The sequence below is a fragment of the Balaenoptera acutorostrata genome, chromosome 12 (genome assembly GCF_949987535.1).
Source record: "Balaenoptera acutorostrata chromosome 12, mBalAcu1.1, whole genome shotgun sequence".
Lineage (NCBI taxonomy): Eukaryota > Metazoa > Chordata > Mammalia > Artiodactyla > Balaenopteridae > Balaenoptera > Balaenoptera acutorostrata.
The window spans coordinates 47,663,717-47,689,474 of NC_080075.1; the positions used below are offsets into that span (position 1 = coordinate 47,663,717).

A 25,758-nucleotide genomic window follows, 5' to 3' on the forward strand; every position below is an offset into this window, starting at 1 on the left:
AAGTCCCTGAGGGCGGTTCAGGATCGTGGCAGGTTCTCCCTGCAAGGCCCTGTCCACAGAGGCTCGAGAACTAGCTGAGTTGAGGGTGAAGAGTGAGCCGGATTTGGGATTGTTACCAACACTTCAACCACGAGCCTTTCATTTGTTTGACTCTAGACATTTATCCTGTTTTCCACTAAGGGCTGGAAAAAATGCTGGCAATTCTTTGGAAGTTTGATAGTACATAGTAGACTTCTGTTACAGTGTTGCCAAAAGTGTGACAGGCAAAGGCGCCACTGATGGTGAAGATGCTACAGGGACAAAATTTTTTAATCCAATAGCTAGAACTTACCGTAACAAGTAAAAAATATATATATAAATAAACAGTATATTAAAGCCATAATTTCACAGATATTATTGCTTATGAGGAGAAGTTAAAAAAAAGAAGAGCGAAAGAGATGCATTAACATCCATTTAAAGTAAAACACGAAGTAAAGAAGGGTATTGGTAGTGAGCTGAGACTGCAAAAATGAAGAAGGTGGCAAGAAAACGGCACCCATTCTCATGGGTCCGGAACAGCAGCATGGTCTATCCAGTCCTTTAAAAGCATAGTCCGCTACTCCTCCTGAAATATAGGCTATTGTTCCACTGGCCATCCATCTAAAAATACATGCTAATCCCTCCCCTGATACCTGTAAGCCCAGGTGCTACAGGCCACACCTATGAGGTGCAGGCTTGCTTAAGGTCCTTCTGTCCACTGTGCACCACCTATATCCTCTTTGATCTCGGCAAGCAAGTGTGTGTGGGAATCAGTTGAGACTGATAGAAAACAGAACATGTCCCTGACCATCTTCCCTTGACTCTGGGGATAGGAGTTGACCATGGGGTTGGGTTTGTACAATCAATACAAATCCCTGGCTATATAGATGCTTGTTCTGAACAGGCTCCTGAACTCTCCTTTGAGAGCCTGAAGTCAGGGACTGGGTATCAGGTAGAAAAGTATAGCAGGGTAAATATGGCTTCTGCCCTGATCCTCACACTTTAAAATTTATACCTTAATTATGTGATACAATTTTGGGATGAGCTGGATAAAGTGACTGCCAAAAAGGAATCATTATTTCTGGTTGATGCTCCCCAACATCTAGCCAGTTTATGGTCAATAATCCCATCTAGTAAGTTAACTCATGAGTTATCTAAGTATATGTTTTGCTTCCAGTTTACCTTGAGGGATACACCAAGAAGTTTCACGGTTCAAGGTCAAACATTTTTGGCTGCTTTACTAGCATTTTTAACATTGCTTTTATGGGCGCTTACTTGCTTATATCCGCCTTAAGTATTTTTCTGGATAAAGTTACATTGGCCCATGTTCTCTGGCAGAGAACTCGAGGGCCTTGACTGTCCATGCAATGAAGTGGACACTAAATTCTCACGTGAACAGAACTCCCCACATGTGCTCAGTGGACTAACATCACTTGTGACTTACTTCGTCTTATCTTTCCTATTTACATTTTCCATTTTAATCTCTCTCAGTGCCAAATTCTTTATATGAAAAATGAGATAATAAGCCTATCATGAGAATTTAAAAAGATGTATATAAACTGCTTTGTATTCTCTGGTACACATACTTAACATATTGTAACAGTAGCCAACATTTACTGAGTGCTGACCATGCACCATGACTTACTCTAAGCACTTTGCAAGTGTATTTAATCCTCATAGAACTCTATGAGGTTGGTGCTGGTATTATCCCCATTTTACAGATGAGGAAACTGAGGCCCGGAGATGTTAAGAAATTTGACCAAGGTCTCCAATCTATCACAGGTAAAACTTGGATTTGAACCCAGGCTCCCTGACTCTGAGCCCGGGCTCTTAACTCCTACTACTATGGTAGCTACTCCACTAAAGCTATTTTTTAAAAAATAATTTCTCTTGTTTTTCCTATTATTTATTTATTTATTTATTTTCAGAGGCTGCATTCAGTTACATTTAGGGTCACTAACTTACCCAGAACTTCCCAGTTTTATAACTGCAAGTCCCATCTCTCAGGTTACCACTCAGTAGTTTCATTATTATGTTGTTTATCTTTGCAGCAGGACCACTGCTTGCACATACAGATACCTTTGTGCAAATTAGGAAAAAGGGGTATCCACTTACATTCAACATACTTTTAATCTTGTATTCATTACATTTATGTAAACTACCTTAAATCCTTCATGGTATAAGATGGGGTAAGAGAAACAAATATAGAAACAGACTTTCACACTGTATTTAACACATTAAGATCTATGGGTAAGTATTAATACATGTGTTACCTTTATATCCTTGTTCTGTCTCCCTGAGATCAATTTTGGTTATTGGTTTGAAATCAGTATCCCATAATCGTATACACCCATCTCGTCCACCAGTGGCAAAGCCTTCTTCGCAAGCATACATGCTGAAGATTCCAGCCTGTTGATTAAGGCAGATAATACTCAATGCTGCAATCGTTCTAAACAGTCATTATAGTTGGATCTTTATGATAAAAATACAAAACAAAGCAAAAACAAAACAAAAAACAAATCTCTTGTTCTGCATTGAAATCCTGGCAATAGAACAAGTAGCCATTTGTAACAGCCATTTTAGCTAGATTAAAAATTCATAATACCACTAAAGCAAACTAGTTTAAGTGCTCCTTTGCCATGATTAAACTAATGACAGGCTATAAAAAAAAATTCAGGAATTCCTTGGCTAAAGCAAATATGAAAATCATAAATTTCTTTCTGTGACAGCTAATCATTATAAAGACAATGGTGGGGGTGTTTCATATAAATTCCTTCCCAAAATAAGTAAAGATATGCGGGCTAGGAACACAAACACTTCTATAGGTACAATGGTGACAGAAATGCATCCAAATGAGCTCAAGCACCATCTGAGCCTAAATGGAAGCATAAATTACACTTGTGTTAGCTTGTTAAGCATTATTTGAAGATGCTTTTCACATCTCATGTGGTTTCACAACTTAAAGATGCTTTTCCACGGGACAATGTGTTACAAGAGTATAATGTTGACATAATATCCAGTGTAAAGAGAAATTAGGTTACTAACGCAGCTGTTTTTATGAATGAGGACCAATACTGACCTTTTGTTTCAAGAGCTGTTTCATAATTTGCAAAGCCAAGAAAATTGATCTTCAACATACAAGACAGTGAAAGATCTAAAATCTCATAGCTCTTTTGCTAAGAGTTGTTGAAACTTTTCTTCATGTTCACAGTAATAGGGCAAGAAGCAAAGGTCTGTTGAGTTTCTGATAACATTTTACCAAATTTCCATTTATTACACAGGCTTTACCTTTCACATCATCTCCCCATTCTTCTGGGCATTTCTACTTTATCATCTATAGACACAGCAATATAACTATTTTAATATATGTCAGAATTGAGCAGAGTGGTCAGAGTCAAGTTTGTCCTTGTTCTTACAGAGCAGACCATCAAAAGAATTTATCAGTGGTTTTTCTTTGCATTTTCAGAACTTGTGATGTGGACATGGAGGTGACGCTCTCTCACTCAGGATGAGGAAAATCTACATTATTAACCACTATAAAAATAATAGTTGTCTCCACCCTTGCTATTCAACATATGGGCCACAAGCCAGGAGCAGTAACATCATCCCAGACCCACTGAGTCACAGCCCACATTTTTTTTTTAACATATTTATTGGAGTATAATTGCTTTATACTGTTCTATTAGTTTCTGCTGTACAACAAAGTGAATCAGCTATACGTATACTTATATCCCCATATCCCCTCCCTCTTGCGTCTCCCTCCCACCCTCCCTATCCCACCCCTCTAGGTGGTCACAAAGCACGGAGCTGATCTCCCTGTGCTATGTGGCTGCTTCCCACTAGCTATCTATTTTACATTTGGTAGTGTATATATGTCCATGCCACTCTCTCACTTCATCCCAGCTTACCCTTCCCCCTCCCCACGTCCTTAAGTCCACTCTCTACGTCTGAGCCTTTATGCCTGTCCTGCCCCTAGGTTCTTCAGAACCACTTTTTTAAAAATTCCATATATATGTGTTAGCATACAGTATTTGTTTTTCTCTTTCTGACTTACTTTGGTCTGTATGACAGACTCTAGGTCCATCCACCTCACTACAAATGACTCAATTTCATTTCTTTTTATGGCTGAGTAATATTCCATTGTATATACGTGCCACATCTTCTTCATCCATTCATCTGTCGATGGACACTTAGGTTGCTTCCATGACCTGGCTATTGTAAATAGTGCTGCAATGAACATTGTGGTACATGACTCCTTTTGAATTATGGTTTTCTCAGGGTATATGCTCAGTAGTGGGATTGCTGGGTCATATGGTAGTTCTATTTTCAGTTTTTTAAGGAACCTCCATACTGTTCTCCATACTGGCTGTATCAATTTACATTCCCACCAACAGTGCAAGAGGGTTTCCTTTTCTGTACTCTCTCTCCAGGATTTATTGTTTGTAGATTTTCTGATGATGGCCATTCTGGCCAGTGTGAGGTGATACCTCATTGTACTTTTAATTTGCATTTCTCTAATGATTAGTGATGTTGAGCATCCTTTCATGTGTTTGTTGGCAATCTGTACATCTTCTCTGGAGAAATGTCGATTTAGGTCTTCTGCCCATTTTTGGATTGGGTTGTTTTTTTGATATTGAGCTGCATAAGCTGCTTGTATATTCTGGAGATTAATCCTTTGTCAGCTGCTTCATTTGCAAATATTGTCGCCCATTCTAAGGGTTGTCTTTTTGTCTTGTTTATGGTTTCCTTTGCTGTGCAAAAGCTTTGAAGTTTCATTAGGTCCCATTTGTTTATTTTTGTTTTTATTTCCATTTCTCTAGGAGGTGGGTCAAAAAGGATCTTGCTGTTGATTTATGTCATAGAGTGTTCTGCCTATGTTTTCCTCTAAGAGTTTGATAGTGTCTGGCCTTACATTTAGGTCTTTAATCCATTTTGAGTTTATTTTGTGTATGGTGTTGGGGAGTGTTCTAATTTCATTCTTTTACATGTAGCTGTCCAGTTTTCCCAGCACCACTTATTGAAGAGGCTGTCATTTCTCCATTGTATATTCTTGCCTCCTTTATCAAAGATAAGGTGACCATATGTACGTGGGTTTATCTCTGGCCTTTCTATTCTGTTCCATTGATCTATATTTCTGTTTTTGTGCCAGTATCATACTGTCTTGATTACTGTAGCTTTGTAGTATAGTCTGATGTCAGGATCCTGATTCCTCCAGCTCCATTTTTCTTTCTCAAGATTGCTTTGGCTCTTCGGGGTCTTTTGTGTTTCCATACAAATTGTGAAGTTTTTTGTTCTAGTTCTATGAAAAATGCCATTGGTAGTATGATAGGGATTGCATTGAATCTGCAGATTGCTTTGGGTAGTATAGTCATTTTTACAATACTGATTCTTCCAATCCAAGAACATGGTATATCTCTCCATCTGTTTGTATCATCTTTAATTTCTTTCATCAGTGTCTTATAGTTTTCTGCATACAGGTCTTTTGTCTCCTTAGGTAGGTTTATTCCTAGGTATTTTATTCTTTTTGTTGCAGTGGTAAATGGGAGTGTTTCAATTTGTCTTTCAGATTTTTCATCATTAGTGTATAGGAATGCAAGGGATTTCTGTGCACTAATTTTGTATCCTGCTATTTTACCAAGTTCATTGATTAGCTCTAGTAGTTTTCTGGTAGCATCTTTAGGATTCCCTATGTATAGTATCATGTCATCTGCAAATAGTGACAGCTTTACTTCTTCCTTTCTGATTTGGGTTCCTTTTCTTTCTTTTTCTTCTCTGACTGCATTGGCTAAATCTTCCAAAACTATATTTTATAATAGTGGTGAGAGTGGGCAACCTTGTCTTGTTCCTGATCTTAGTGGAAATGGTTTCAGTTTTTCACCATTGAGAACGAGGTTGGCTGTGCATTTGTCATATATGGTCTTTATTATGTTGAGGTAAGCTCCCTCTATGTCCACTGTCTGGAGAGTGGAGAGTTTTTATCATAAATGGGTGTTGAATTTTGTTGAAAGCTTTTTCTGCATCTATTGAGATGATCATATGGTTTTTCTCCTTCAATTTGTTAATATGATTTATCACATTGATGGATTTGTGTATATTGAAGAACTCTTGCATTCCTGGGATAAACCCCACTTGATCACGATGTATGATCCTTTTAATGTGCTATTGGATTCTGTTTGCTAGTATTTTGTTGAGGATTTTTGCATCTATGTTCATCAGTGATATTGACAGACTGCATTTTAACAAGATCTCCAGGAGATTCATAGGCACATTACATTTGAGAAATCCTTGTCTATAAGATGAAACTGACGATGAAATACTTCTAGTTTCTGTCAAGCTGCTGCTGATGAATTACAACACTAATCAGTCAATCAATAATTGAGACGAAGGCTAATTAAGTTATTAAGCTTTTGAAATATTAATTTCTTCCAGGTGAACAAAAATAATTAGGGAAATCCTTCAGGAATGTTTAGTGAGTGTTCAGCAGAACTGGCTGATCCTAAAGCAACTGGGAAAAAATACAGAGATTTGTGACTTTAACTTATTTAATAAGTCATTCCCAAATTTCTATACGGGAATACTTACACTATGTGCTCCTTGAATGGTGCGGACTAAATTGAGCCCTTTCCAGACATAGATGTCGCCATTTAAAGCACCAGAGTAGGTGATGTCTTCTTTGGCACATGCAAGGCAAAGGATGGTCTGAAGATCCCCTGTTTTGCCAAATATCCCTCTTTTTGCAGTCAGGGCATTTCCACATAGTGTCCAAAACTAGAAAATAAGTGATAAAATAAATGGATCCAAAAAAAAAAAGAGTATTCTGATGCATCTCATTATTGGTATTTATTTGCTAATGTTTCAATACATTTTACATAATTTGCTATAGGTGCACTAGATACACATAATTTAACTTGTTTTGTTATAACAGCAGAGAAGTGCAAAACATTTTAGCCAACTAATAGCAGTAAAAAAAAAAAAAAACTTATAACAATATTTTTTAAAGTTTCAAAGTTCCAAAATTCCAAAACTTTGCTAAATGTTTAATGTTCATTTTTTTGTTTAATTTCTTGTCAAGTTATAGCACTAGTATAGGTTCACTGTAGAGAAGTTTAGAAACAGAGAAAAGTGAAAAGAGGAAAATTGGAATTATTCACAACCTCCTGTTAACGTGTTGATATATCTTCTAGGTATTTTTGTTGCATATATATATATATATATATATATATATATATATATATGCGCATTTAGAAATAATTTCTAACTAAAAATTATATAAATCTTCACTGTAAAAACATTACTCAGAAATGTTTCTAAATATAAGTTATATTTCATATAGCCAAATAATTGACTAGGCTTTTCAGTTTTAGTTGCATAATTTATCATGTGGGAGACCATAAGCATAAAGATTGAGCTGCTTTATAGACAGCAGCAGGGAGACTCCCATGGTTATGTAGAAATTAAGTATTTCACTCTGACATATTTTTTTTCAGTAGGTGAACTGGTATAATTTCACTGCCATGTACGTAGCCTCTCACAATTTATAAAGGCTCTTTACATATGTTTAGTTATCTGATCTTCATAATACCCTTACGAATAGGCTAAAGCAGATATTATTATTACACCCATTTGGAAGGGAGAGAAAGAAGGCATAAGTGACTTGCCAAAGGTTCACAGGGGTTATACATGAGAAAGTATTGAAATATTTGCCTTGAGAACTTTAAATCCAATGAAGATACATATAAAACAAAAAAGATCATTTTAAGGCAGCATATTCAGACTGCATACAAGTGGTAAGGAAATTCGAAGATAGAGAACCATGTTGAATTAACTGGAATGAGCAAGAATAGGATTTGGATTAGTGGTGAGGAAGAAACTGCATTGTGGTTTAGGAGAGCAGGGTTAGGTGAATCCAAGTGACAGGAAATGTGTGAGGAAAAATTAGTGACAACCCTAATACTCTGTGCCTGCAGGAGAGGAAAAATGACGGTCCTCTCAGCGTAGCTGGGTATTCGAGGAAGCAGTTCTAGATGGATGCACCCCCCAGGAGGACCAGGACTCAGGCAGCTGTGGAGGTGGTGGCCCTTGGGGAGAATGAGAGAAAGATGTGCCGTCATCTGAGACTATACAAGGTTCTTCTCTCATTAAGTATCCGCTCTGGTGATTTGTTTCTTTGGCTATTACTGTTTTTACAAAAAGGCACTAGAGTATACATCAAAAGAATAAGAACAATCTGGGGAAAGATAGTTAGGTATATGCTTTGGGAAAACATTTAAGTATTAACTTTGAACCTGAACAAACTATGAGACATAAACAACTACTGGTAGTACCTACTGGTTGTACCTACATGCCAAAGAACTTGCTGTTCCATGGTGATGCTTAAGGCAGACATTTATCCTTCTATATCTCCCCATGCATGAAAATTAAAGGAAGCGTAACTATTTGGTAATTATTATCCCTTTAACTTGGGATGTGTACTTTGGCCTGAGTTATTGAAATATTTCTAGATGGACAACCACAAAAAAGAGAGACTTATCCCTACACAAAGATTTTTCTGATGAAATCACCCAGTCAGATGGCATAATGTCAACATGAAACATTCCAGATAATTTAGAGAATCAGATGATTCTCTAAAAAGGCATATATAGCTGTAATGACAGGATAGGCATGAGATTTTCTGCAGAAAATGGCAAATCTGAGACATTATCTCTTCTTGAGAAGCACTTCATATTTGGAAAACAGTGACAGATTAGGGTAGCAACACACCATTAACTCCACATCAAATGAAAAGACACTGTTTATCTTCTCCAATCTCCATTCACAGATTGTAATGCAAATTCTGTTAGAACTGGCAGGTACTTGGGAGCTCATCTGGCCCTAAGTAATCCCTGAGGTCCCTTCTGTCTGTGACTAGAGAATGGAGAAAAAGCAATAATAACAGCCAACAAACCTGGTAGACTCATTTCCTGTAAAACCAACCAAGCAGAAAATGCTCAACTGCTACTGTTTTTCAAGCATTCATTTCAGATAATCATAATTTGCCTGTTTGCCAAACACTGGGGATGGCAAAATGAGAAAGGATTTTACCCTAGCTACAAAAATTTCACATAAAAATATTTTCTTGGAGTGCATCAGAGATTCTGCATTCACCTTGTGACTGGAATGATTCGTTTGATGTTAGGCAGCTTTGGGAAGAAAAGGTGGGGGTCCTGGAATTGGATGTAGAAAATACAGATAGTGAAAATAATTTGTTAAAGCCTGCTGAAATTTGTTGTGGATTTCGTTCTAAACAAAATTAATAAAGAATAAAGAATGACAGAATTAATAAAGAATCTGCATTTGCAGATTCTTCCATTTGAGGTAAAAATGCTTGTTTTTGCTTAGAAAATATGCCTAAGTCTGCCAAAACACAATTAACAAATTTAACAGGACAAACAGCTCTTAGTGTTTTCAAATGAAGTTCCAGGGTTTTATCTGTCTCTGCTTTTAGAATCAACTGATTAAAAGAGTTAACCAAAGATGGAAACAAACAGGGAAACTGGATGAATCTACCAATTAAAGCAGTTAATCTATTATCTTTGATAATCTAGTTGGGGGGTGGAGAGTTAAGCCAAGATAGATCATTAAAGAAATAATTGCTAAGAGAAAAGAGCTTGTCAAAGGGAGCTGGAAAGGGAGCTGGGAGTTTAAATCTTATCTGTGCCACTATTTTTGTAGTCCTAGGAAATGGGAAAAGAAATTAATATTATTGTGCCCCTATTGGTTCCATACACTGTTTAATGTAACTCTTAAATTCAGGAGGTAGTTATCCCTACCCCCCTTTTTATCCTGTCTTTTTTGTTTTTGTTTTTGTGGGAAAGAAAGAAATTCAGTCTCGGAGATAAAATAGCTTTCCCAGAATCAAGTAGAGTGAGACAGAACCAGGATTCAAAGTCAAACAACCTCCTAGGTCTTGGCTTCCTCACTGTGGAATATGCAAGTTGGCTGAAGGCTCCCTGGTCAGGGTCCCAGACTTCCAGAGAGCCACCATGGACTAATGGAATCCAGCTCATCTTGAGCTCATGTATTTCTTTGCTTGTGGCTGAAAAACAACTCAGTGCCTCTTCCATATGTTATGATCAGAAACTCATGTTAGCAGATATATATCCTTGATTAATTAAAAACTGTTAAGGGAATTAAGATGTAATGGCTACCATGTATTTCATGGCCAAAATTTTTCAAAATATTTGTTCCCTTGGAAAGAAAATTAAGATGTTCTTTGGTGATGAAAAAGTTGATAATCTGTGAACACGTTACTGGGGCAAGAACCCTTCTGCTCCCCAGACCTATGATTCGATGGGTGACCAGTCCCTGCCTATTAACTCCTGACTGAAGGGCAACCCCTCCCCTGGGTTCTGCTGCCTTCCAAGCCCACCCTACCAAACTCACCTATCCATTAAGGCTCAGCTCAAATAGCATCCCTTCCTGAAACACTCAACATTCCTCTAACCAGTTGGGATCTCTCCGTTATCCCTAGAGAATTTTGGTTTTGCCTCTCTTACAGAATGTTCTATTTCAATGTTTTAATTGCTCAATTTTAAGCAAATTGAAAATCGGGTCAGTTTTTATTCTATCACATGGTACAAACTCAACTAATGTTTATCAAATTTAATGAGTTTTCTAGTCTTTCAGTTGGACTGTATAAATTATGAGAAAGGATCCTCCAACTACTGTTGAAGCAAAAAGTGCCTTCATTTCAGCAAACATAGTCTCAGGTTAAAATCAGCTCTCTGCACAAGGATTATAAAATGTTTATGAAGCCCTAAGGACATGTGACACCTTTGAAGAGTAGAACCTATAGACTTATCTTTTTGTCCCCTGCTTTTCCATTACTTTTTTCTTATTTTGGAAGAAATGCGTGTATTGTAAAATAATTTTAAAATAAAGGGAAAATTTAAAAACCATCAACTCACTACCCAAGATAACTGTTTAATGTTTTGGGATAGCCTTCCAATTTATTTCCTACACAGAAATATACTTTTAAAGTAAAAAAATCAAAGCCACAAATTTATCCCACCCAGAAGTAGATTGTAAATAGATCTTAAATATGTCCAATAACATTAAATAATCCTCTAAAACATGACTTATGATTGCACAGTGTTTCTTCATATGGATATACCATATTTTATTTAACCACCTGAGGGCAGTTGGGGGGTTTCAGGTCGTCTTTTATTTGGTTTTATTTGCTATTGATAAGTTATTCAGCAATGAACCAGTGCTTGGTTCATACTCCTAAGAATTTCCTTGGGATAAATTACAAGATATGAGATTACTGGCTGTGCTTACTTTGGCAGCACATATACTAAAATTGGGATGAAATTATTGTTTCAAAGGGTATCAGCATTTCTAAGGTAACTGACAGGTATTGCCAAATTTCTGGACTGAAAGACTATACTCATTTATCCTTCCACCAGCAAGGTTTGAGAGTGTTCATTCCCCAAATCTTTCCCAATACTGGATACATTTTAATCATCATTTTGATATATTAAAAACATTGTTATTTTAAAATGTCTATTCCTTAATTATTAATGAGAGTTAGCATTTTCATGTGTCTATTAGCAGACAATTGACAAAAATAAAAATATTGTGGACGTTCTTTGTCCATTCTATAGATTTGCTAGAATTCTTTATATTTCAAGAACAAGCCAACATTCTATGCTTCTTGCCTATACTTTGCTAGTTTGTGGTCTGCCTCTTTTGTTTCTTGGGGGTAGTGGGAAGGTAAACAGAATATTTTAATATTTATATAGTTGAATCTATAGTATTATCCTTTGATGAAAGAAATTTTCACCGTTTAGGGTGTGGGGAAGCCATTCTGGCTTATACGTGATTTGGCCTGAATTTTGTGTGAACTAGAACAGCCTGACTTATGGCCTGTCAAACATACATTGTACATTTGCTTTAACCATTAAAGAAAAGAATGCATTATCCAGAAGTAAAGAATGTCCTCTTTGAACATAGGAGTAAATGCCTCCCCTTCCATGATGCCCATGTTAGTACTCCTTTGAAGACAAAGTTCCCTTCCCAGAGGTCAAGGTCATGCTGACTCTCTGTGTATGTGCTAATCTGAAACTACACATCTCTGTTGAAAGCTTGAAGGAATGTACCCTGTCACGTTTGATGTATGTATGTTCTTTGTTCAGACAAAATATAAAACTGTGTTGAAAACCATGTTTCTCCAGAGTGCTTTCTTCCTTGGTGGAGACTGCACTCCCGGTCTAGTCCTCAGCTTGGCTGAAATAAAACTCCCTTCTATTCCTTACTGTAGATTGTTTATTGGTTATTTGTGTCAAACACCTTTATGGTTTCTTTATTTGCTTTTACATTTAGAAACACCTTTCTCCAACTTGAGAGAAATTAAATATTTACATATATATTCCTCTATTTTGTAGTTTTTTTTAACATTTAACTCTTTAATTCATAAATAATTTTAGTATATGCTATGAAGTAATGACATACAACTAGAATAATAAATTTTTCTAGTGCCCACTTGTCAGATGTACTATTATTATATTCTAAATTGTCATACATATTAAGGTCTATTTCTCAGCTTAGTTTCTCTTTGGTTGGTGTTTATTTATCCTTACCCCAGTCTTGTACCATTTTAATTTTTGAAACTTCATAATATGCTTTAGTAAATTGTAGTGCATTTTCCTTTTCATTATTCTTTTTTGTGCCAAAGTTCTTGGTTATTCTCACTCTTTCATTCTCATAGATTAACTTAGAATAACTTAAAGGGAAATGTTGTCAGATAACAATAAAGCTTATAAAGATTTTAATTGAACTTGTATTAAATATAAATTAACTTGGAGATAAATAATGCATTTTTAATTTTTACACTTCATGTCCGGAATCAAAGTTGTCTCTCTCCATTTGCCCAAGTCTTCTTTTACATTCCTCTATAAAGTTTTATAATAGTTTTAAAATTAGGTCTTGCATATTTCTTGTTATGTTTATTTCTGAGCATTTTATCATGTGTCCCTTTCTAACCATTAAGTAGGAATAATGGGAAGGATCATGAAAAACTAGACTAAAAGAAGAACAAAAGAACTGGGAAACAGGAGGAGTTGGTTGGAGGAGTAACACAGACATTTACTCTGTTCACACAGAAATGCACCATTTTTGTAGCAGCAGAGATGCACACATGCTCTGTTCAAGCAAGTAACCCTTACACTCTTTTCTTTACGGACTTTAACTTATATTATCTACAAACCTATAGACAGAAGATCCTGGGCCGTATCCCAGGGTCCAGGAGAAATTTTTGCTATGTCAGAGGAAAGGATGTCTATGGTGTTAATTTTGCTACCTGTGTAACAAAATAGAGAGGAGCAAATAGACAGAGGCAGGTCGTGCTCCACTAGTAGTATTCCAGGCTGTGTAGTCTACAGGAAGAGAGGCATTTAAAAGCCAATGGCCCAGGTAGGTTTGCACTATGTATCCCTCTCCTTCTAGGTCCAACACAACATGGCATCTTTCTTCTAAAAGAACATATCAACATGTCAAAAAGTTTTGACATGCAATATGTATAAACATTCATAATGAAAAAACTTAATTTACAAAATTAAAATCAGAACTGTTTTAAAACATGCAATCCTAAAAGTATTATGAGTTTTCTGACTTCTGTATAATATTTAATTAACATAAAGTTTCCTTTTCAGCTGCCTGCTGAGCACTTCGCTTGATTGTTTTTATACTGCATTTCTAAAAGGGAGGCCCATCACCTGATGTTAGTGTGCTCTGGGATCAGAGATGCAGGTAAGAAGCCTCCAAATTTAAGGGGAAAAAATGTAAAGTCAAGCAGTTTCTCAACACCAAATTATATATATAAACATCTGGAATTATTTTCATACAAGGTACCAAAATTTCTTTAAAATAATTACTTTACCTTTATATGTTTCACTCCACAGCTAACCACTCTGTTTGGCTGATATGGATCCCAGGAAATATCAAAAATCTGTTTAAAAAAGATAAAAAGTTGCTCTGTTGATCATTCATGTGTTTTTGCCTTCTTTCAGATACTGTCCAATTGCCAAGACTCTACCCTAACATTCAGAGCACAATGTTACCTACCCAAATGGAGTATTTGGCTATGGAGATGAGTCAGGAATTGCTAATACACATTTTAGCACCTTGTATCTACTTACCTTAGTCCTGAATGAATAAGTAATAATTAACCACAATCATTGAGAACAAACTGGTATCACATTTTTAACTTTGTCCATCCAAGGTAAATAAACTGTGATGATTTAGGATAGTTTTTTGATCAAATTTTTGGTGGCTCTCCACAATGCTAATAACACACTTTTGAGATAGCTTTACAATGAAAACAAAGAGAATGGCAATTGTTTAAAGTGCATATTCCCCCAGCCCATGTCAGAGATTCTGATTTAGTGGATTGGAAATTAGGTCCAGGCACATGCATTTTAAAACACAGCCCAGGAGATTCTGATGCAGGTGGTCCATGGGCCACACTCTGTGAAGCTCTAATAGAAAGAAGGACCAATTGTAGGGGCAGAGACTAGACTAGAGAAAGAGGCTGCTAACTTCTCATCAAGTAGGAAGCTATTGCTCCAATCATCAGATAAAGAAGGAGGACCTTTGGTTAGGTAGAAAGGAACAATTATTGACCACAGAAACAGCACTGAAGAAAGAACACTTGGTCTAAGGACCAAGTATGAATAAGGTCCAAGTACCCATTTTATCTATGCGAGCTCAGGCAAGTCTTAGCATCTCTAACCTTAACCTCAGCATCTCAAAAATGAATGAATGACACCATCTCAGTTCTGTTGTGAGGTCAGTTAAGATAATGTATGTACGATCATTTTGCAGACTACAAACCACTGATTATACAAATTAGTGCTAGGGGCTAAGTATTTTAGCCCCTAAAATAATCTTGAAAATAATCATTTGCCCATAAGCAACCAATAATAATTTATACTGACCTCAACAATAAAGAGTAAAACTGTGTGATACAAATTATGGAGTCTGGGAGAACAGTGTTCTAAAAGCAGTATTTCATTAAAACATTCTAGGCTCTTAAAATTACAGAGTTCTCACTAGATAGCATTGTACTTTTTACAATCTACTCCTAACTGGAAAATGTACAGTTCATCAGCAAAACAACAGGAAATTCATGTATTGATCCAGTCCAATTCAACCACTTTGTAAGATAAGATATAATGGGATCACAGAACAGCAGAAACAGTAATATCCAAAATGCAAGGTATGAGCAGGAGACAAGATGGTAGAGTAGAAGGACTTGAGCTCACCTCCTCTCATGAAAACACCAAAATCACAACTAACTGCTGAACAACCACCTACAAAAAAGACTTGAACCCACCAGAAAAGATATTCCACACCCAAAGACAAAAAAGAAGCCACAACAAGACAGTAGCAGGGGCACATTCATGATATAATCAAGTGCCATACCCACTGGGTGGGAGACCAAAAGCTGGAAAATAATTATATCACAGAGGTTCTCCCACAGGAGTGAGAGATCTGAGCCCCATGTCAGGCTCTCCAGCCTGGGGGTCTGGCATTGGGAGGAGGAGCCCTCAGAGCATTTGGGTTTGAAGGCCAGTGGGACTTGAGTGCAGGAGCTCCACACGACTGGGGGAAACAGAGACTCTACTCTTGGAGGGTGCACACAAGGTTTCATATGCACTGGGACCCAGGGCAAAGCAGTGACTCCATAGGATCCTGGGCCAGACCTACCTGCAGGTCTTGGAGGCTCTCCTGGGGAGGCAGGGGTTGGCTGTGGCTCACTGTGGGGGCAAGGACACTGGTGGCAGAGGCCCCAGGGAATATTTATTGGCATGAGCTCTCCCAGATGTTGCTATTTTGACACCGAGATCTGGCCCTACCAAACAGCTTGCAGGCTCCAGTGCTGGGATGCCTCAGGCCAAACAACCAGTGGTGGGGGTGGGGGGGAACACAGCCCTACCCATCAGCAGACAGGCTGCCTAAAGTTGTCCTGAGCCAATAATCACCTATAAATTCACCCCTTGACAGGGCCCTGCGCATCAGAGGGACAAGACGCAGCTCCCCCCACCAGTGGGCAGGCACTAATCCCTCCTACAAGAAAGCTTCCACAAGCCCCTGGACCAACCTCACCCACCAATGGGCAGACACCAGAAGCAAGAATTACAATCCTGCAGCCTGAGGAACAGAGACCACAAACACAGAAAGTTTGACAAAATGAGATGGCAGAGAAATATATTCCAGATGAAGGAACAAGATAAAACCTCAGAAGAACAACTAAGTGAAGTAGAGATGGTCAGTCTACCTGAAAATGAAGTCAATCTACCTGAAAAAGAAGTCAATTTACCTGAAAAAGGAGGGCATGGCATGATATATTTAAAGTGATGAAAGGCAAAAACCTACAGCCTACGAGAATACTCTACCCAGCAAGGCTCTCATTCAGATTCAGTGGAGAAATCAAAAGCTTTACAAACAAGCAAAGGCTAAGAGAATTCAGCAACACCAAACCAGCTTTACAACAAATGCTAAAGGAAATTCTCTAGCCAGAAAAGAAAAGGTCACAACTAGAAACAAAAGAATTACGAATGGGAAACCTCACCAGTAAAGGTAAATGTACAGTAAATGTAGGAAATCATCCACACACAAATATGATACCAAAACCAGCAATCATGAGGAGAGTACAAATGCAGGATATTGGAAATGCATTTGAAATTAAGAGACCAGCAACTTAAAACAATCTTGTATATATATATAGACTGCTATATCAAAACCTCATGGGAACCACAAACCAAAAATCTACAGTAGATACACACAAAAAATAAAAAGCAACCCAAACACAACACTAAAGATGGTCATCAAATCACAAGAGAAGAGAACAAAAGAGAAAGAGAAGAAAAAATACCTACAAAAACAAATCCAAAACAATTAACACGATGGCAATAAGAACATACATATGGATAATTACCTTAAGTGTAAATGGATTAAATACTCCAACCAAAAAACACATACAGACTGAAAGTGAGGGGATGGAAATATCCCATGTAAATGGAAATCAAAAGAAAGCTTGAGTAGCAATACTCACATCAGACAAAATAGACTTTAAAATAAAGCCTATTATAAGAGACAAAGAAGGACACTACATAATGATTAAGGGATAAATCCAAGAAGAAGATATAACAATTGTAAATATATATGCACCCAACATAGGAGCACCTCAATATATAAGGCAAATGCTAACAGCTGTAAAAGCAGTAATCGACAGTAACACAGTAATAGTGGGGGACTTTAACACCCCAGTTTACATGAATGTACAGATCATCCAGACAGAAAATCAATAAGGAACCACAGGCCTTAAATGACACATTTGACCAGATGGACTTAATTGATATTTATAGAAAGCAGCAGAATAAACATTCTTCTCAAGTGCACATGGAACATTCTCCAGGACAGATCACATGCTGGGCCAAAAATCAAGCCTCAGTAAATTTTTAAAAAACTGAAATCATATCAAGTATCTTTTCTGACCACAATGCTATGAGATTAGAAATCAATCACACACACACACACACACAAAAACTGTAAAAAACACAAACACATGGAGGCTAAACAATATGTTACTAAACAACGAAAGGATCACAGAGGAAATAAAAGAATACCTGGAGACAAATGACAATGAAAAGATGACAATCCAAAAACTATGGGACGCAGCAAAAGCAGTTCTAAGAGGGAAGTTTATAGCAATACAATCTTACTTCAGGAAACAAGAAAAATCTCAAATAAACAACTTAATCTTACACCTAAAGCAACTAGAGAAAGAAGAACAAACAAAACCCAAAGTTAGTAGAAGGAAAGAAAACATAAAGATCAGAGCAGAAATAAATGAAAAAGAAATGAAGGAAACGACAGTAAAGATCAATGAAACTAAAAGCTGGTTCTTTGAAAAGATAAACAAAACTGACAAGCCTTAAGCCAGTCTCATCAAGAAAAAAAGGGAGAGGGCTCAAATCAATAAAATTAGAAATGAAAAAGGAGAAGTTACAACTGACACTACAGAAATACAAAGGATCATAAGAGACCACTACAAGCAACTATATGCCAATAAAATGGACAACCTGGAAGAAATAGACAAATTCTTAGAAAGGTATAGCCTTCCAAGACTGAACCAGGAAGAAATAGAAAATATGAACAGACCAATCACAAGTACGGAAATTGAAACTGTGATTAAAAATCTTCCAACAAGGCTTCCCTGGTGGCGCAGTGGTTGGGAGTCCGCCTGCCAATGCAGGGGACACAGGTTCGTGCCCCGGTCCAGGAGGATCCCACATGCCGCGGAGCAGCTGGGCCAGTGAGCCACAACTACTGAGCCTGCGTGTCTGGAGCCTGTGCTCTGCAACGGGAGAGGCCGTGGCGGTGGGGGGCCCGCGCACCGCGATGAAGAGTGGCCCCTGCTCGCCGCAACTGGAGAAAGCCCTTGCACAGAAACTAAGACCCAACACATCCAAAAATAAATAAATAAATAAATTTATTAAAAAAAAAATCTTCCAACAAACAGAAGTCCAGGACCAGATGGCTTCACAGGTGAATTCTATCAAACATTTAGAGAAGAGTTAACACCTATCCTTCTGAAACTCTTCCAAAAAATTGCAGAGGAAGGAACACTCCCAAACTCATTCTATGAGGCCACCATCACCCTGATACAAAAAAACAGACAAAGATACCACAAAAAAAGAAAATTACAGGCCAATATCACTGATGAACATAGACACAAAACTCCTCAACAAAATACTAGCAAAGATGAATTGGGAGACTGGGATTGACATATATACACTACTATGTATAAAATAGATATCTAGTGAGAACCTACTGTATAGCATAGGGAACTCTACTCTGTGCTCTGTGGTGACTTAGATGGGAAGGAAATCTGGGAGGAAGGGGATATATGTATATATATGGCTGATTCACTTTGCTGTACAGCAGAAACTAACACAACATTGTAAAGCAACTATACTCCAAATAAAAAAAAAAAACCTATGATCACCTCAGTAGATGTAGAAAAAGCTTTTGACAAAATTCAACACCTGTTTATGATAAAAACTCTCCAGAAAGTGGGCATAGAGGGAAACTATTTAAACATAATAAAGGCCATATATGACAAACCCACAGCTAACATCATTCTCAATGGTTAAAAGCTGAAAGCATTTCCTCTAAGATCAGGAACAAGACAAGGATATCCACTCTCGCCATTTTTATTCAACATAGTTTTGGAAGCCCTAGCCATGGCAATCAGAGAAGAAAAATAAAAGGAATCCAAATTGGAAAAGAAGAAGGAAAACTGTCACTGTTTACAGATGACATTATACTATACATAGAAAATCCTAAAGATGCTACCAGAAAACTACTAGAGCTCATCAATAAATTTGGTAAACAAAAATTTTTTAACTTTGTATGGAAACACAAAAGACCCTGAATAGCCAAAGCAATCCTGAGAAAGAAAAACAGAGCTGGAGGAATCGGGCTCCCTGACCTCAGACTATACTACAAATCTGCAGTAATCAAAACAGTATGGTACTGGCACAAAAACAGAAATATAGATCAATGGAACAGGATAGAAAGTCCAGAAATAAACCCCTGCACTTATGGTCAATTAATCTACAACAAAGGAAGCAAGAATATACAATGGAGAAAAGACAGTCTCTTCAATAAGTGGTGCTGGGAAAACTGGACAGCTACATGTAAAAGAATGAAATTAGAACACTCCCTAACACCATATGCAAAAATAAACTCAAAATGGGTTACAGACCTAAATGTAAGACTGGATACTATAAAACTCTTAGAGGAAAACATAGGCAGAACACTCTTTGACATAAACCTCAGCAAGATCTTTTGGATCCACCTCCCAGAGTAATGAAAATAAAAACAAAAATAAACAAATGGGGGCTAATGAAACTTAAAAAGCTTTTGCACAGCAAAGGAAACCATAAACAAAAGGAAAAGACAACCCACAGAATGGGAGAAAATATTTGCAAAGGAAGCAACCAACAAGGGATTAATCCCAAAATATACAAACACCTCATGCAGCTCCATATCAAAAAACAAACAACCAAATAAAAAAAAAATGGGCAGAAGATCTAAATAGATATTTCTCTAAAGAAGACATACAGATGGCCAAAAAGCACAGGAAAAGATGCTCAACATCACTAATTATTAGAGAAATGCAAATCAAAACTACAATGAGGTATCACCTCACACCAGTCAGAATGGCCATCATGAAAAATTCTACAAACAATAAATGCTAGAGAGGGTGTGGAGAAAAGGGAACCCTCCCACACTGTTGGTGGGAATGTAAATTGGTACAAAAGAATGTAAATTGGTATAACCACTATGGAGAACAGCATGGAGGTTCCTTACACAACTAAAATTACAACTACCATATGATCCAGCAATCCCACTCCTGGGCATATATCCAGACAAAACCATAATTCGAAATGATACATGCACTCCAATGTTCACTGCAGCACTATTTACAATAGCCAAGACATGGAAGTAACCTAAATGTCCATTAACAGAGGAATGGATAAAGAAGATGTGGTTTAAGTACAATGGAATACTACTCAGCCATAAAAAAGAATGAAATAATGCTATTTGCAGCAACATGGATGGACCTGGAGATTACCATACTAAGTGATGTAAGTCAGAGAAAGACAAATATCACATGATATCACTTATATGTGGAACCTAAATAAATGATAGAAGTGAACTTATTTACAAAACAGAAACAGGCTCACAGCCTTCGAAAACAAACTTATGGTTACCATAGGGGAAAGGTGGGGGGGGGATAAGTTATGAGTTTGGTATTAACATATACACACTACTATATATAAAATAGACCATCAACAAGGACCTACTGTATAGCACAGGGAACTATACTGAATATTGTATAATATTGTATAAAAGAATCTGAAAAAGAATGGATATATGTATAACTGAATCACTTTGCTGTACACCTGAAACTAATATAACATTGTAAATCAAATATACTTTAATATAAAATAAAAATTATATTAAAAATAAATAAGTAAATAAAATAAATTGAGAATAAATACTGATATAATTTAATGTAGGAAAAAAAAACCAAATGCAAGAATCACAAATATTTTCAACCTGTTCATTAAGTACTAAGTTAATACCAATTAAATAGCAGTAAGTTAATATCAATACCTGCGGGTAAAGCCCAAGCATCACTATACTCTGAAATCTGCCCAGGGGATTCTTATGTGTAGCCACTGGTGGGAACCATTGCACCAGAGGGGTGCCAGGCCTCTTCCAACACTGACGTTCCATTGCTGATCACTCGTGGACTTTCTGAGGACTTAATCCTCGAATACAATTTGCCCAAATGTTCAGTAAAAACTATGGGGGCCCCTTAAAATGAGAATTCTCCCTAGATGAATATGCCATTCATATAAAGAAATCTTTTAGAGTTCACACCATTCAAGAGGCAGTGAATTTACATTTAATTAGGGCCTCATTCTGCATGGAGTTATACTTTGCAGAAATACAGAACAACTAGGAATCAATGTAAGACAGTCATGCAAATTCATTTTTTTACAATTAGAAAATCAAGACAATAAAATAGCCAAATTATTTTAATTATTCCAGACACTGGAGAAATAGATTTCTGACCAGCTAATGCACATGCCTGCTTCCTACCCCATCTTGCCAGCTATGGCTACATGGAATTATCATCTACAATCACAATGACTTCAATATGAATGGTAAGCAGGCCACAATTTATATTCCAGTTTCTTGAATATAACAAAGAATCACACAGTTGTCATTACATTCATTTGAAATTCAAATGTATACACTTGTAAACATATCTTGTGAATATTATTTTCTAACAACTATTTCCATTTCTAAATGAATACACCTAAACAGTGCATATAACTTCAAATTCAATTCTATTTTTATTTTATGAAGCTAAATGCCAGTATCAAAAATTTGTTTTGCCTATGAATAACAGTAACAATTTAAATAAAGCATCTGATCACCAGAAGAGATCATGCCGACATAGCTACTAATCATAAATTAATTTTTATAAACAGTAAGATTTTAAGTTGCATATGGAGGGAAAATCTACACTTGAAAATTTTATTTTAAAAAATACTACAACTCTGAGAAGCTACATCACAGTTCCCCCACAGTAATGAAACCTGCATGGCTTGATCCAACAAGGTCTTCTTACCCGGTCAGAGTGGCCAGTGGCTGAGGCCAGAAGTTTTCCCTTCCTCCAGTCCCAAATGCAGACTGTGTTTTTGGCATCCAATCCCACAGAGGCTAAACGCTAAGAATAAGAACAATAATTTAATACCAGAAAATGATGGGAAAACTTCCTATTATCCATTCTGTCTTTCGATAAATAGTTCTTATTACCTACTATGGGCCAAGTATTGAATTTCTTGTGAAAAAAATGATTTCTCAAAATCCATCTTAAATCCAAAACTAAACATATCACAGTAGATATTATTCCATTAGCATATACTAAAATTTCGACAACCTAAAACCTACAACCAATTTGTCCTTCTTAAGCATAGGAAACATGCAAAATCTCATGAAGTCTCTGATTAATCAGTGGAAATCATAGGAACAGAACTAGAAGGCAGGATTTAAAATTTCAAATTTAAGATCTTAATACGGTTTTAAGAGCATCTAGGATTCTGTAGTCTAAAAGCCTCACCAAACTGTTAAAATGAAAGGGTTTGACAAACACATGGAGAAGAAATCCCATAAATGAACATTATCTTCATTCTTCTTAATTTTCATAATTTCACAAACATTTGGAGTGACCACAGAAGGATACATAATTTTAGTAAAAGTACTCTGGTACTTCATCTCCCAGTCTAAATTCACTGGATTCAGATCAGACCTTGTCCTCAAAGGGAAAAAAAATCCCACACCTGAGTATATACAAAATTAATAGGGTCAAAACACATATTAGGGACACCAAAATCAGAGCTTCTAGCAGCATAGAAACAGCACTATGTAATAGAGAGAGGTCTGGGCTGGGAGTAAGTAGATTTGGCTTCCCTTTTGACTTCATGATTAGCCAGACGTAAGGCCTTAGAAAATTAAACTCCTTAAATTTCAATTTTTTCAACTGTAAAATGAGTGTAAAATATTTTTTCTGTCTACAAAGTAGTATTGTTGTATGGATCAGTGAAATAATGTAAGTCAAAAGGTTTTAAAAACATCACTACCCAAGTATAACAGTATGTGAGCTTATGTATTTCACTGTGTGTGTGTGTACATGCATATATACGCAATGATAGACAGCCATATATGGCTAAATGTATACATGTACTGTTATGCAGAGATTATTCAGGTTTCTTCACTAAAGGCAGCTTCCATTAGGAATATTTAGTATAAAAAACATATAGTTGGAGGTTTTAAAATTGGTGCTTAATGAAAGGAGGTATTTGCTGTAATTTTCAATTGAGAGTTGCAGTAATGGAAATGATTATAAGACATGGTTGTATTTTTATCTATATATGAAAATTTGAAGTGGGTGAATTCCATTCAGCTTATTTTTTTCTTTTCTCTTTACTTAAACAGAAAAAGCAGTTAACATAAACATGGGCACTAAAGTAAAACCCACATAAGAAATGTGAAGAAGATTGAGAAAAAGCCAAAAGAAATCTATTCTGTTCATTTGCAGTGACAGGCCCTATCGCTACCTGAAAAGCATTTCAATTGCCTTTTGATGCTTGTGAGGTGATGGTCCATTTGTCATTTTCTAAATATCACTCGATTCCAGTGAACTCTGTCCAGGGAAAAAGGCAGATCTGAAACAATAGGCATCAACAAGCCACGAAATCCATCACAGCAAACAAATAGGAGGTTATTTTTCTCAACTGACAGTTGTGAAAGTACCATGCAGTCCATTCCTGTCTCTACCTTCAAAATGGAACCTAAAAAAATAGCTAGGATTCTAACACAAAATAACATGAACAAAGAACTGAAAGTTACAGCTGGATTTCCCCCTGCTACATTACATTTTTCTTGTGATTTTGATAAAGAATGTTTGCTAGAACGTTGATAAAGAATGTTTGCTAGAATTTTGATAAACGTTTGCTAGAAAAGCAAAATCAGATTAGAGAATGTGCATGTAAGTTCACATCAAAGCATTCATTTACACTTGTACATACATATGCATCCTGACACATTCATTCAGTTTAGTCAGGAAGTCAATAACTGCAAATCTGAATAAATGTTACTATCTAGCTATTTCTCTTTAGACCTGGATATACAATAGAACTTATGCATTATCCTGACTAAACTGGACAAGATTATAGAGTAGTTAAATCAAAAACATATATACCAGGGGTCCACATATGTATTGAATCTAATTCTGGAAAGAAAAATGAATAGAATGATCACTACTCTCTCAAAATAGCAGAAAACACAAAGTAAATCTTAACTGTTTAAAAAGTGACCCAAACCAGGTCAAGTCCTATCTGAACTACCTGCAAACTCTCAGTTTGGTCAATCTTCTATGAATAATTTCACAGGTCTTTCCACAATATGGACTTAGAGAAGTAACTCTAAAATTTACCAAAAAATAGACTGAAGGAACTAACTGGCATTAATACAAGAGTGAAAGAGACAGAGGAAGGGCATCCTAGGAATGTGGAGAAGGCTAGGAAGAAAAGGCACGGCCTTCGTGAGGAGGTGAATGCAGGGAGAGCCAGGAATGAGGCCTCTACGCTTCCACTCCCTTCTCTTTAACATCTTTTAAAAATTGAGATAGAGTTGGTATCTATAACACATTAACAAATCTTTTCTATCAAGTGTTGCTGGAAGTCCACAGAAAGAGAGACACTTTGTTGGAGGGGGAGACTGGGAGGGCTTCATGAAGACCTATGAAGTGTCTTGGAAGAATGAGTCATTTTAAGGGGCAAACAGGGTGAGCAGGGCACTGGAGGTGAAGAGGGCAGCATGAGAAAGTGTCTGGACGTGCCAAAGTACCTGGTCTGATAGAGGAATCTTGCTGACTTGTCCAACTTGACTGCAAGGGAATAGTGAAGAGAAGGCTAGAAAAGTTGGTCAGCCTAGAATGCCCAGCCACAAAGTGTGGACTTCATTCAGGGGGTACTCCAAGCTTCTGTTGTTTTTAAACAACGTTCTGACACTTTTTTCAGTTGGTGAAATGCATTAGCAAGAAATTGACTGTGTGAAGACCAGTTAAGAGGTTACTTAAACTGTCAGGCATGACACAGATTTGGAACTTAAAGGATGGTGGCAGGGAGAATGGGAAGGAGAGAATGAATGTCAGAGTCACTGTAAAGAAACTAATAAATACACATGGATCAGTGACTGCTTGAATTGAGGTGAATGGGTAGAGGAAAGGAGTTAGAAGTCACCTCAAGGTTAAAGAATCAAAGAATCTTCTCAATGAATTATTAGGAGGTGATGCTATCTTCTGAAAGCAAGGGGAATCAAGGAGATACTCAGGGCTTGAGGTCAGTGAAAAAGGTTCGGTCCAACCCTCATTCCAAATAGGAAGCTAACAATGGAAGACAAAGTAGAATCACTGAGTCACTATGAACCCAATCAACATGAAGTTCACAACTTCCTTTCTGGAGGCTTTTTAACCTAATAGTGAGACAGGGGGAACCAAAACTGAGTCCTATCCAGAGCTGGATGTCAGTACCATGAGTGTGGAAAAGG

General features: G+C 36.9%; 1 protein-coding gene across 1 annotated transcript in view; it reads right to left on the bottom strand.

Annotated features, from left to right (window-relative positions):
• EML6 (EMAP like 6) overlaps positions 1–25,758 on the bottom strand; it is a 364,638-nt gene that overhangs the window by 158,675 nt on the left and 180,205 nt on the right. The window contains exons 4-7 of the mRNA XM_057558732.1: positions 22,277–22,375; positions 13,937–14,005; positions 6,601–6,786; positions 2,292–2,427 (exon numbers count right to left, since the gene is read on the bottom strand). Coding sequence (XP_057414715.1) covers positions 2,292–2,427; positions 6,601–6,786; positions 13,937–14,005; positions 22,277–22,375 — 490 coding nt within the window. The remainder of the gene's footprint in view (positions 1–2,291; positions 2,428–6,600; positions 6,787–13,936; positions 14,006–22,276; positions 22,376–25,758) is intronic.